The sequence below is a fragment of the Macaca mulatta genome, chromosome 14 (genome assembly GCF_049350105.2).
Source record: "Macaca mulatta isolate MMU2019108-1 chromosome 14, T2T-MMU8v2.0, whole genome shotgun sequence".
NCBI classification, from domain to species: Eukaryota; Metazoa; Chordata; class Mammalia; order Primates; family Cercopithecidae; genus Macaca; species Macaca mulatta.
Window position 1 is genome coordinate 12322638 of NC_133419.1, and position 13121 is coordinate 12335758.

General features: G+C 56.8%; 1 protein-coding gene across 13 annotated transcripts in view; it reads right to left on the reverse strand.

The window, feature by feature from the left end:
• Positions 1 to 13121, reverse strand: part of DAGLA (diacylglycerol lipase alpha) — a 68188-nt gene that overhangs the window by 26026 nt on the left and 29041 nt on the right. For 5 of the 13 annotated variants that reach the window (XR_013403705.1, XM_077962629.1, XM_015113991.3 and 2 more), the window contains 2 exons: positions 1147 to 1285; positions 493 to 704 (listed from right to left, as the gene is read on the reverse strand). Coding sequence is in view for 9 of the 13 variants with exons in the window: in XM_077962629.1 (XP_077818755.1) it covers positions 493 to 704; positions 1147 to 1241 (307 nt within the window). In the remaining 4 variants the exon portion in view is untranslated. Of the gene's footprint in view, positions 1 to 492; positions 705 to 1146; positions 1316 to 2404; positions 2643 to 4648; positions 4692 to 5167; positions 5330 to 13121 lie in introns of those variants that run through there. The other 8 variants (XM_077962630.1, XM_015113992.3, XR_013403708.1 and 5 more) reach the window with 6 other exon arrangements.

The following is a 13121-nucleotide window of genomic DNA, read 5'->3' on the forward strand; positions in this document are numbered from 1 at the left end:
TGCAGTGGCACGATCTTGGCTCACTGCAACCTCCGCCTCCGCCTCACTGCAACCTCTGCCTCCCGGGTTCAAGTGATTCTCCTGCCTCAGCCTCTCAAGTAGCTGGGATTACAGGCGTGTGCCACCACACCTGGCTAATTTTTGTATTTTTAGTAGAGACAGGGTTTCCCCATGTTCGCCAGGCTGGTCTCGAACTCCTGACCTTGTGATCCACCTGCCTCGGCCTCCCAAAGTGCTGGGATTACAGGCATGAGCCACCGCACCTGGCCCAAAACCTTATTTAATAACACATACAGCAGGCTGGATTTGGCCCTCAGGCTGCAGTTTGCTGACCCCTAGTCTAGAATGTAAGCCATAGAAGGCCTTAGTTCACTGCTGTACCCCAGTGCTAAAACAAGGCCCGGCTCACAACAAGTGCCCAGTAAATACTGGCTGAATGAATGGAGAGGTGGGAGTTGTCTGGGGCACCACCCCAGGGTGGGTGGCCCTTACCCAGGCGCACGTAGAGCACGTACTGCATGGAGTCGCGGGGCTCCGTGTAGAGGATGCCCCCGCGCATGCTCAGCCAGATGATGGCCATCTCAGCAATCATGCAGCTCAGCAGGATGCCCAGGTAGCCGCGGCCGTGGTCCACCAGGTTCAGGGAGCAGGCCTCGTGCGGGTTATAGACCAGGCCGAAGAGCACCACGGACAGGATCACAAACCTGTCACAGGAATGCCCATGTGAGCGAGGCCAGGAGGCCCCTGCACCTCAAGATGCCACTAGCAGGCAGGCCCTTCCCCAGCCCGGATTCAGGGGAAGGTGGGGTGGCAGCAGGCGCCTCCTCCATAAGACCATAGTCCACCTGGCATCGAATGCCTAGAAGGGCATGGGCAGCCAATAAAAGACTCAGGGTTAGCCATGGGGAGACAGCGGCAGCAACTCCCCCCAGTGTTGAGGGCAGGTCCAGCAAAGGTAGCAGGGGTCTCGGCTCCATGTGGGTATTGCCCTAAGGGGCTCGATGTTTCAGGCACCTCCTCCAGGCAGCTGGGGGCATGACAGGGTCAGGACTTGGGCCCAAGCAGGGAGGAACAAATGGCCAGAAAGCTTCCTTCCAGGCCTTTCTCCCCAAACCCAGGCCTGTGCCCCTGGGCCTGGGGACTCACCAGGTGGTATGCAGGAGGAAGAGGAAGATGGCCGGTAGGACGAGGTCATCGCTGCCCACAGACCAACGCCGCCGGAACACCACGATCCCGGGCATGGCTGGCGGCTCTGCAGAGGCTCAGCGGACCTGGTGCTCACCTCCTGAAAGAAAGCAGAGGACCTTGTAGCTGCCTGAGGAGGTGAAAGCACCCAGGGCCACTGCATTCCTGGGCCACGGGACCAGTCCCTGGTGTGGCCAGAAGCACAGGCATTTTTGGAGCTGGCCACTGGAAGTGCTGACCCATCTCCGGGCAGGAGCCAACACAAAGGACCTTAGCAGCAGGACACAGACTTCAGCCTTCCCTCTGGGGTCTCTCCTGTCCCCCGAGACTGGCACTAGCCCCTAGGGATTGGTTTCTACCTGGGGTTACCCCAACAGTCACTGTTTAGCTCTATTAAAGACCCCCTTTCTCCTCCTTCATGGGATCAGTGGGACCCTCAGCCCAGCCCTCAAACCCTATAATCTTTAGACCTGGCCCAGTGCACACTGCCCTTGGAGTCAAGGGAGGGGCTTCCCAGACCAAGAACAAGCCCATCCAATAGCACAAAGCCTGGCAGTGAAGGAGGAAAGCTGACGGCCTTGGGAAGGTGGGGGCAAGGGACCCTGTATAGCTGGCAGCTGGGACTGACAAACATGGAGGGTGAGGAGTGCCTGGCATAGAGCAGGTGCTCAGTAAGCATTTCTTGAATGAGGGCTTCAGTTTCCTGCTTTGCTAGAAGCCAAGAGCATGCTCTATGAGTTGGTTTTGAACCCATCAGACAGAAGTCCCCACCACAGCTATGCCTCCAGGAAGGGAAGGGCACGGTTGAGGTGCAGGGTCAGGAGTAGGGCTTGGGACACCTTCCACCCCACACTGCTAGAAGGATGGGGTGAGCCCTTTGGGGTAACAACCCTCCCGGCAACCATACCTCCCAAGCCCACCCTGAGCCATGCAGCTTTTACAGCTGGATTTCCAACTCTCTGAAGTAGCTGAATTCAAATCAGCCTCGAGCAAGCTCAGGAAAGAGTGCCCAGGAACTCAGGGCCCCCACTCCTCAGCACCCCGAACAGAAAGGAGGCAGCACGGGTGGGAGGCGACCCAAGAGGGAGTTAGGTCCCCAGAGATGCCCCTAAAGGAATTTAGGGTAGCCCTACACTAAACTGTGGAGAGGGAGCCTTGCTGCAGGGGGCTGGGGACCAAGTTGGTGGGCAGCTGCCCCCTGAGGCCAGTAGAGGCTTACATGGCACCTGGTCCGGGGCAGGCGGCAGATCCTCCTCTCCCCAGTGGCGGCTCCGGGAAAAATGTGTGTCCGAGGAGCCCGGCATCATTTGGGGAGAAAGCAGCCAAGTCTCCCTTGGCCAGTGGGCATAGCCCTCAGGGTGGGCGAGAGGGCGTGGGGCCGGGTGGCCAGCCCGCATGTCCGCCCGGCCCGCCTCCCTATCCCCGGTGCAGTCACTTGGCGAGCTGTGGCCTGGCGCGGGCTGGCGGGCTAGCCTGCCGGGGTCGTGCCTACTCCTCCCCCCACCCTCAGGAAGTGACATCATCCCACTCTCTCTCCAAGGAGGAGTCGGAGCTCAGCTTCTGGGAAGCGGGGAGAAGGGAGGAGAGTGAGGGAGCGTGGTGGTGGGGTGGCTGGGCTTGGAAGGGGGTGGTCTGTGGACTGCAGGGGGCCGGGGCTTCAGCAGTGCCTGTGACATGTGGCTGACAGCACCAGCTTCAGATTAGGGTTGGACATGATAGGACAGGAGGGGGCCAGAGCACCACGGGTGGCAGTTGGGCTGGGGCAGAACAGAGCTGCCAACAGCTGGTCTTGCCGCCTCCTCCCCACCTCCAGGTGGCTCAGAGGGTGAGGCGCAGTGCCGGGTCGGGCTCAGGGGGCTGTCGGGGCTCCCAGGAGCCCCTCACATGAATGGAATGGAATGGAATGAATGTAGAGATGGGGGAGCAGCACGCCCCTGCAGGTGCTGTGGCTCTGCATCCTGCTCTGATCTGGCCAGACCGGTGGAGAAGGGGGCAGTGCTGTCCCAGAGGGGCTAGCTGGAGGGCTAGGGTCTGGCTCTACCCAGCCTGCCCCCAGGCCTGCCCCTGCCAGCAGCCCAGAATATCTCCTTCTCAGGTCCACCCCATGGATGGCCCCTCTCAGTCACCCTGGGAGGCCCCTCCTCTCACTCCCACCCTTGGCTCCATGGAGCCCAGGACAGCTAACACTCCTCGAGATCACACACCATCCACCCAACATGCTCACACTCACTCTGCACTCCCCTCCTCTGCCCGAACCATGCCCGCTCGCCCCAGCTCTCAGGCTGGAAGGAGTGAGCCGAACCTGGCACTGGGCCCTGCAGAGGTAGCTGCAGGACTGTCAAGACGCTGGAGGGATATGACCAGTGGTAACCACTGCCCCCACCTCGGCGTGACCAGCCTTAGGCTAACTGCCATGGTCAATGCCAGTGCCTACCTAGAGCATGAGGCAGGGCTCATGGGGCCAACCCTGCTGGGTACCCAGTGACAGGCCTGCACCCGTGGCTGGCCCACCACCACAGAATCCGAGGCACAGGGGCTGGGACGCAAGAGCCAGGCTCGCTGGTTTTGAACCCGGGCTCTACCACATACCCACTGCGTGACTTATGAGTTGTGCCTCAGTTTCCTCAACTGTAAAATGTCAATTTGTAAAATGTCGATTATCCCTACCTCCAAAAGTCCTGGTGAGAATCACATGAGAGAAGGTCTGCAGAGGCCCTAACTGTCTGAGCTGGGGCGGGCAAGGCGGAGGGAGTGCAGGGAACCCTTTGCTGGACCAGCCACCCCGCCCCCCTGGGCTGGTGGAATGTCCAGCTGGTCACCAACAAGTCAAGGTCTGGGGTGGGGGTGGCAGGGCCTGTGCTGCATGGGGCTTGGGGGTGGGCCGCACCACTCTCCAAGTCAATTCATACATCTCTTGGGGCTGCTATTTTTAAGGGCCTGAATGGTGCCCTTTCTCTAGAGACCCCGGCCCATCACAATAAGGGCCTGTTCCCCTGCTGGGGATGTGATTTCATCTGGAGGAAATGTCTCAGGAGTGGGGAGGGCAGAGGCTACTTCCTGGTCTGGGGCTGCCACAAAGCACCTCTTCTGGCTCTCCTCCCCTGAGGCATGGGGTCCTCCCCTCTAACAGCCACAGTGGGGCGGGGGTGGGCGCTGCCTGCCCTTTCTATCCCACACCAGCGGGGCTTCCAGGGTAGGCACGGCACACCTTCCAGCAGGGGCCACAGGGGCATTGCTGGGGGCTCCTCCTGCCTCTGGTTGGACCCCCAGCACGGGCAAGTGTGAATGGGGTGCCGGGAACCCTCTCACATGGATGGAATGACTTAAGCAGCCCAAGGAAGCCTCGTTCTTCCCCCACCCACACAGCCCCATTTTCCTGCTGGTGATTCAGGCCCCTGGACTAAGTACTAACCATTCTGGGAGTTCCTCTTTCTAAAAATGCAAACTCTTTTTAAAAATGCACATGCTGCCCCCTACTTTAAAAACCTTCCTGGCTCCCCATGGCCTGCAGGACAAAGTCCAAGTCCTTGGGGCGACAGCTAAAGGCTTCCGTTACCCTTCCACTGACAGGCAGTGCAACCTCAGGCACATGCCTCGCCCTCTCTGAATCCATGCATTCCCTTCTCCCCTGGGCAGAAAGGGATCCCAGTGCAGACAGACGCCAGCACAGAGCCCACCCTCAGCTGACAAGTCCTTCTGGCTGGGAAGGCTCTCCAGCACCTTCTTACACTGCCACATCCTTCTTTCTCAACACCCCCCAAACGTGCTGCTCCCCAGAAACACATCACTGGAATAGTCCATGCTTTGCTTACTCCAGTTCTGATGGGTGAAATCCAACTCATCTCTCTAGGTCAGTTAAAAGTCACCTCCTCTTTGAAGCCCTCCCTGACAGGCCCCATGCATTCCTCCTGGAGGAATGGCTACTCCCTTATGGGAACCCCGGACCCCTTCCCCCAGTGTGGCCCTGGTTACACTGTGTTACCGTTAACCTGCTGACTCCTTGCTGCCCAGCTCAACAAACAGTCTCTGGGGCCAGGGTCTCACAGCATCCATCGCCACACCTCCGGGTGCCAGCTGCAATGCCTGGCTCAAGCGCCTCAGCCCCACCCCATGGCCTCCTCAGCACAGCTTCCCTCCCAGTCACAAGGGCTGAGACAGTGGCTCCTTCCCCCTCTGAGCTCACACCCTTCCCTTCTGGGGAAATGTCCCTCCCTTCCTGACTGCCAGGCTGGGCTCCCACCCCAGTGCCTTCCCTGACAGCTCAGGGAGAACCCTCTCCCCCTCCTCTAGCTAGATGAACTGTTCCAGGACCTCAGTTTCTTCTCTTGTAAAATGGGGCTAACAACACCCCTCTCAAGGCTGTGGTCAGAACGGGCTGGGATGACGTCACTACAGGACCCTGCACAGGCCCTGCACACCCCAAGGATCTGCTGATGGCTGCCGTTGCATTAGCAGACACCTGAAGGGCTTTGTGGGGACCTCCTGTGATGTGACCTGTGACTGGGTGCTGGGGTCTGGAAGGTGCTGCTGATGCCCAGCTGGTCAGAAAGGGCTGGAATAAGCAAACAGAAGCCCTGCCGGAAGAGCCTGCCCCCACCGTGAGTGCTCCGGTGCTGCTGGGAAAAGCACCCCAGGCTGGGTCTCGGCCCCTCGTCCTAAGGCACCCTGTGGGCTTGGCTCTGGGAGCAGATTTTAGGGAGCAGAGTCCCTTGGCAGCCGGGCTCCCAGCAGATGGGGCTCCAAGAGCTCCCAGGGGGGTGAGGGGTGGGAAGAACGTGCTGGCTCAGCCCTCTGGAGTGTCCACAGGGAACTGGACAATGAGCTTGGGAACCCCAGCTCTTGGTCCAGCCATAGGGATCCATCTGACATTAGCTGAGCACCTTCTGTGTCCCAAGTCCTAGACTAACTGCCTTCAGTCCTCACAGCAGTAACACAGGGTCGCAGTGTCGCTCTCATTCCACAGAGTGTGCAAGGGGTGGTTAAGACCCTGTACTCTAAAACAGGCTGCATCTGAGTCTTGGCTCTGCCACTTACTGGCTGTGTGACCTTGGACAAGGTACTTAACCTCTCTGTGCTTCAGTCTCCTCACTTCTAAACCAGGGATAAGAAGAGTATCTACCTCCGAATTATCAGGAGGGTTAAATCAGTCAACACTTCAAACAGCACCTGTCATCTGGTAACTGCTCAGCAAATGCTGCCACTGCCATTACTATTACTACTGAAGAATGAGATTGACATGCAGAGACTGCCTGACACCATCCTAGGATCAAGAGGACAGGCAGGCAGGAGGTGCAGGTCATTCCTGCTGCCATCCAAAGCCCACACCTAACAAAGGTCAGAGTTAAAAGGAGTCTCAGAACAGTCCCACTGTCCCCTTTTAAAATGGGAGAGGAACCTGAGGTTCAGAAAGAACACAGAGGCCCCAGCTCTTCCCATGATATCCATCCCTGCAGCGTCACTGCCAGGTGCTGGACACACAGCCTGAGCCCCCAGGCCAGCCTGCTCCCTACCTCACTACATCCCCCACTCAAACTCCTCATTGACAACAGCATTAGCAGCCTGTCACCCCAGGGAGCCTGGGCTGAGATCCTCTCTTTCACGCTCTTGGAGATGCCTAACCTCCCAGAAGCCTGCAAAATCTGCAGGAGCTCCCTCACTGGAGATAAATCTGCAGGGAGGCATCAGCCATGTGCCTACTTCAGTCACCTGTGACTGGCTCTCCTGCCTCCAGCGGTGGAGTCCCTGTTGCTCTGCAGCAGCTGTGGTGACAGAGAGGAAACTCTCAGACAGATCCAGAGAGCCACCTTCCCCGGGCCTCCATTTTACTCCTGCCTCCTGGGGCTGGTGATGGGGACCAGATCCAGCCACATCCTAGGGCTGCCTAGTGCTGGACCAAGAGCAGTGTCCCCAGGACAGAAAGTCCCAATCCCTCTAGGCCCCAGTAAATCAAAATAGAGGGCCGGGAGGATGAGTCCATTGCACACGTGTGAGACATAAGGGCCCCCACAGTTGCTATATGTAAAACTAGCACTGGACGCCACACTTCCTGGTGGCCAAAGTAAATGCGGAAACTGGCAAGTCTGTAAGGGCTCTTTTTCGCTCTGCAGGGTTTTTTGACCCTTGGTGTCCTGAAGGGAGAGCCCAGGACTCCCACTTCCATGATGAATGGGATTTCTATGTGAAAGGGCTTTGAAATTGGAAGGTGGTCCAAAATAGTTGAGAGGAACTGATGCCTGCTGCCTGCTATCCTCTTGTGGTCATCTGATTCTGAATGTGCCTTGTTGGGCAGGAGCTTATCTGGTCTGGGGGACTTAGCACAGTGAGGCTGGGTCCCCCGGTGGCCCCCGCAGGACACTGGTGACCCACCCCCCAGCAGAAGCGTTGTGTTCAGAGGCTCCACCCCAGCTAGGGCAGGCTCACCAGCAGGTCACTGTCTGGCCGCGCTGGGCTGGCAGACAGGTCCTGCTCTCTTTAGCACAGGCTTTGGCGGTGGTGAGATTCCAGCTGTTCACTCTGCGGCTGCAGGACTATGGGAGCGAGTTAACCTCTCTGCACTGGCGAAACTGTAGGCTCCAGGATCCTGGGTGGTGACAGGGACAGAATGATCTCAGCCACCTATAAGTCGGGTGCTTCGGTTCTCCTAACATTTACGAATTGCCTACAAGGTCTTGGCGCACGTATATGCCCTTTACAAACATGAACTCACCTAGTCCTCATAACAGCTCTGTGAGGTAAGTACTACCCTTCCTCTTATTTGACAGATGAGCTGAAGTGACTTGCCCACAGCCACACAGCCTAGGCCCAGAACCCAGGTCTTAACCTCTGCATGCTGCTTCTGAGAAGCAGGATTCACCTTAGCGCCTGTTTCTGAACTCAAAAGCTGGCTCTAAACCTCTTCTTACAGACTGAGGAGTTCTCTGGGTCTTCATCTGGCTTCAGACTCACAATCGTGTGGGACAGCATGGGACCTGTTCTGCAGATGAGGAAAACCGAGCCCAGAGGAACTCCACAGAGCAGGCTGCGGAGTCAGGAGAGAGCACGGCGCTAGAAACACTATGTGTCATCCAACTCCAGCCTCATCAGGCTGCAGGGTATTACCCCAGCTTTACAGATGAAGACACCAAGGCTCAGAGAGGCAAAATGGTTTGCCTGAAGATCCCTCCACGAGGACATCGCAGAGCTGGGATTTCAAGCAGCCTCCTTGAATTACTTGCAAGAAAAAAAAAAAAAAAAAAAAAACCTTCTCCACCTGTCAGTCTGACTCCTTATTTTCACAAACACAGACACAGAAGGACCCACAGGTCCCACCCTGGGCTCCCGGGGCTGCAGTGCCTTCCCCTTCTTCCCAGTGGCCGAGTGGCTGGCCTCTGAAAGCACAGGAGGGGGAAGGTGACAAGGGAGACGATGGAGAGAAAGCACATGTGGGCTGGGGGCCGCGTGCGCCACCAGCCTGTACCCGGGTGTGTGCAACCCAAGTTAGGGGCCTGAAAGCTGTCGCTTTTCACACGTCAGCTGTGCAGGAGCAGAAGGCAGAGCGGAGCCTGCCCAGGGCTGGGGCCAGATTTCAGCGTGAGATAGGTCCTCACACGCCCAGGCCTAGGGATGAAAACAGTGTGCCTGGTGCAGCCGGGGGCAGGAGTGGGAGGCCACTGACATTTGTCCCCTCCTACCCGCCACCCAGGGTCTTAGGCTAACAAACGCCTTTCCCACTCTCCTCCAGGATGGCCTGGAAGGACCAGGGGAGGCACCTCCTCCACCCCTCGCCATGTGCCAGCCACATAACCATCCTCACTCAACTCCAGGGGTGGGTCTAGCTGTTTGCATGTCGTGGATGGGGAAACCGAGGCTCCAAGAGTTTAAAGACCTAGTGAGTGAGTGGCCGAGTCAGGCTCTGAAGCCAGGTCGACCTGCTGTGTTCTCTCTGTGCCCTCGTCGTGCCTCTTGGCCAGAGACCCCTCCCTATAAAACAGTAGTCAGGGAGCTGGGCACAGAGTTCAGGGAGGAGGATGGAAAGAGAAGTCCCAACGACTTGGGGGCAATGCCATCCTGCTGGACCCAGAAATAGTTCTAACAATTATTCAATCGTGTTTACTTAAAAACAACTCTTACATAGCATTTACTACACGCCGGCTACTTTAACAAGCAGTTCACAAGGATTACCTCTTTCAATGTAATCTGTTAACAACCTCTTATGCCCTGTATTATGGATGAAGAAATGGAGGCCCAGAAAGGCTAAGTAACTTGCCCAAGGCCACTCAGCTCTTCAGCGGCAGAGCCAGGCCTGAGGTTGCAGAACCTGTGCTCCAGGCCTCTCCCCAGAAGGCTTCACCAGGGCTCCATTTATTACCAAGGCTCCAGCTACTCGTTCTCACGCTAATTATTTTCTACTTGTCTACAATGAGCAGAATTTGCCATCTGCCACCAGCCCTGCTACTGACACCAGCCAACTCCCTGGGAATCAATTGGGGCCTTTCGTTTCCTGCTGGTTGTTTTGGAAGGATGGCTGGCTGCTGGGGAGCGGGGAGTGAGGGCCAGGAGGGCAGCAGGACCCTTCCCTGGTGGCCAGGCTGGGCCCTCCTCCTGCCCCCAGCCTCCCTCTGACCTCTCCTCCCAGGGGGATTCCTACCAGAGCCCACTCAGTTCTGGGCTCCGACGATGTTTTCCAATAATGAAAGGAGTCCCTCAGGCTCTGGCCAGGCCAGGTCTGGCTTCTAGATTCTTCCTTGGAGATTATTCATTTTTCTGAAACTCGGAACAAGCCCACATCCCATACGTCCATGTCCCCTCTGGAGAGGCCCAGACAGGCTCTGCTGGCCTCTGGGATGGTCGCGGCCGGGCAGCCTGGTTCTCCAAGCCCTCACGCAAAGGCCGACACTGCCCCACAATGGGTGGCACCAGGCTGTTTTCTCCTGCCTGTCTGTGGGGAAGGGTGTCCGTGGTTTGCGTCCTTTCTACCTGCCCCCGTGGTCTTCTCAGTCCCCTCATGCCCTAACACGTCTTTACCCCACTCTCCCGGGAATGTGACTCTCAAAGGCATTGACTTGGAGGGTGTGGCCATCCAATGAGCCTACCGAGGGCTGCCTCCTGGCCTCGGAGCGGGGCAGCCCTGGATTTGAATCTTACTTCCATCACTTCTAGTTGTCTATGACTGCCACTTCTCTAAGCGTCAGTCTCCTCATCTGTAAGATGGAATAATGAAGGTACTCACTTCATAGGGACTGAGTCATGAGGAGTCAATGAAATAATGCACATAAAGTGCTCAGCTCTTAGAAAACAGGAGCTGCCATTACTGTGATTCAGTAACTATCTCTCCCCAATGTGTGCAGAACCTTTTCTTCACCTTGCATGGCAGGGGCAATAACTCTCAACTCTCTGCAATCTAAGTCAACCCTCCCAAACAGACAGGTGAGCAGTCTGACCCACACCTGCCCTCACCCTTCCAGCCTGCGTAATCCTCTGACCTGCCTTCTTGGGCAGGGAGGGCTCCATCTCCTAGGAGCCAGCACAGCCGTACTGGCACTGCCTCCTTTAATCCATAACCACCCAGGGAGAGGGGACTCAACACCCCTGGACCAGCTTGAACCACAGAGCTCTCACCCAAGGCCACAAGACTCTAGAACACTCCAAAGCCTGAGATCCTGCCAGGATGCCCCGCATCTATCTGCTTGCATGTCTGAGTTTCAGGGTGTCTCGTTGCAGGCCCCTTCCCAGCTCAGACACAGGATGCCCTGAGAGGTAGAGGTCCCCCCTCCTTTTAAGCCCATCTGCCCTTCCAGCTTTCCACTGGCCCCACCCTCTGCTCCTCCCCCGAGAGACACCCCCTCTCCTAGGAGCCACTTGCTGGGAGCTCACTCCCCAGATGGCCGCCCTGCCAGGCAGTTCATCAGCTCCCAGCACGAATCCCAGTGCTCTGGCTTCTCAGAGCTTCCTCTCAGAGCTTCCTCGAGAGGAGACTCCGTCTGGGTGCTGGCAATGCCTCAGTGAAGAATTAGCACCTTCCACTTCATTAGGGGGCCCCCTAACGAAGCTGTTAATGATATGCTAAGTGGGCACACCTAACCTGACACCTCCCCTCTTGGGGCCCCCGCCCCCTTGCCCAGCCTACCCTGAGCCCTGGTCCTGCCGCCTCCTTTCCTCAGGCTGTGGGTTGGCCCTCGGGGTCTGGCTGGAGTGGGTGCATGCTGCTCAAAGGTGGGGACGCTTCATGGGCCACCTCCTTAAGCTGCATGGCCATCTAGGGCACAGGTTGGCCACTTGGGCTATTGGGTTTCCCTTCGACTGTTTCCCGGGCATCTCAGAAGCAAGCACAGATCAAGTGACTTTGTAACAGGAGCTCTTTCCCCAGGGGAGGAGGTCTGCAGAGCTCTAGTATGTGACAGGAAGGGCCAACATCCCCTGCCCCCATGAAGGCTGGAGAGGGAGGTGGCATCTGCTGCCACCAATGGCACACAGGCTCTGGCCCCGTCCCCTCCCTGTCACCCTCCTCTCCTTCTGTGCTCAATGAGGGGGATCTCAGGGCTCTTCAGTGGGTTTCCGGAAGCCCTCAGGGACCCCAGATGAGGGGAGATGGCCATAGTGGGCGGGCTTCAGCGGGCTTGCAGGCAATGTCAATCAGAGCAGCTTTCAGCGGCTATACATATTGGGATTCCTTGTAACATTGTGTTTGAACAAAATAATTTCAGTGCTTAAAAATGTCTGAAGGCCAGGCGCGGTGGCTCACGCCTGTAATCCCAGCACTTTGGGAGGCCAAGGTGGGTGGATCACCTGAGGTCAGGAGTTCGAGACCAGCCTGGTCAACATGGTGAAACCCCATCTCTACAAAAAATTAGCCGGGCATGGTGGTGCACGCCTGTAATCCCAGCTACTTGGAAGGCTGTGGCAGGAGAATTGCTTGAACCTGGGAGGTGGAGGTTGCAGTGAGCGAAGATCGCACCATTGGACTCCAGCCCACCTCAGCCTCCCAAACTAGCTCAGAGCTTTTGAGACTCTGTCTTAAAAAAAAAAAAAAAAAAAAAAAAAAGTTTGAAAGCCACTGAACAGGATGTGCTCTCAGGTCCATTCTAGCCTTGACTTTTAGAGTTTTACTTGCAGAATGGCCAAGGAGAGAGTCTGGGGGCTCCATACAGGTATCTGAGCTCACACAATGATCACAGCATCTCCTCCCCTCGCCTAAGCCAGGAGGGCAAAAGGGGCCACAGAAAAAAGTCACTGACCCAGAAGCTTAGACACCTGGGCCTAGAGCTGACAATTCTGTCCTTGAGACCTTCCTATTCCCTCCCATCACCCCAGCCAGGGCAAAACGGGACCCAAGCACAAGGCCTCCAGTAAAGGGCAGGGGCTCAGAAGGCCCCCTGCTGCTGGGTGGAGGACAGGACTGGACCCAGCTTTGGTCTCAGTGCCTTGATTTACTCAAACGGCAACAGAGTTATGACCTTCGATATACAATGCAGCCCTCTCCTTGTCTATAAAATAGGATGAGGATGATGACAGTGCCTCCCTCTTGGGGTGGCTGGGAGGACAAAGTGAGTTAACAGTTGTAAAGTGTTAGGCCGGGCGCGGTGGCTCACACCTGTAATCCCAGCACTTTGGGAGGCCGAGGTGGGTGGATCACGAGGTCAGGAGATCAAGACCATCCTGGCTAACATGGTGAAACCCCAACTACTAAAAATATAAAAAAAAATTAGCCAGGCATGGTGGTGGGCACCTATAGTCCCAGCTACTCGGGAGGCTGAGGCAGGAGAATGGCGTGAACCCGGGAGGTGGAGCTTGCAGTAAGCCGAGATCACACCACTGCACTGGAGCCTGGGCGACAGAGCAAGACTCCGTCTCAAATAAATAAATAAATAAATAAATAAATAAATAAATAAAAGTTGTAAAGTGTTGAGAGCAGGCTCCAGCTCAGAGGAGGCGATTGGTGACATACAGCTTTAATTAAA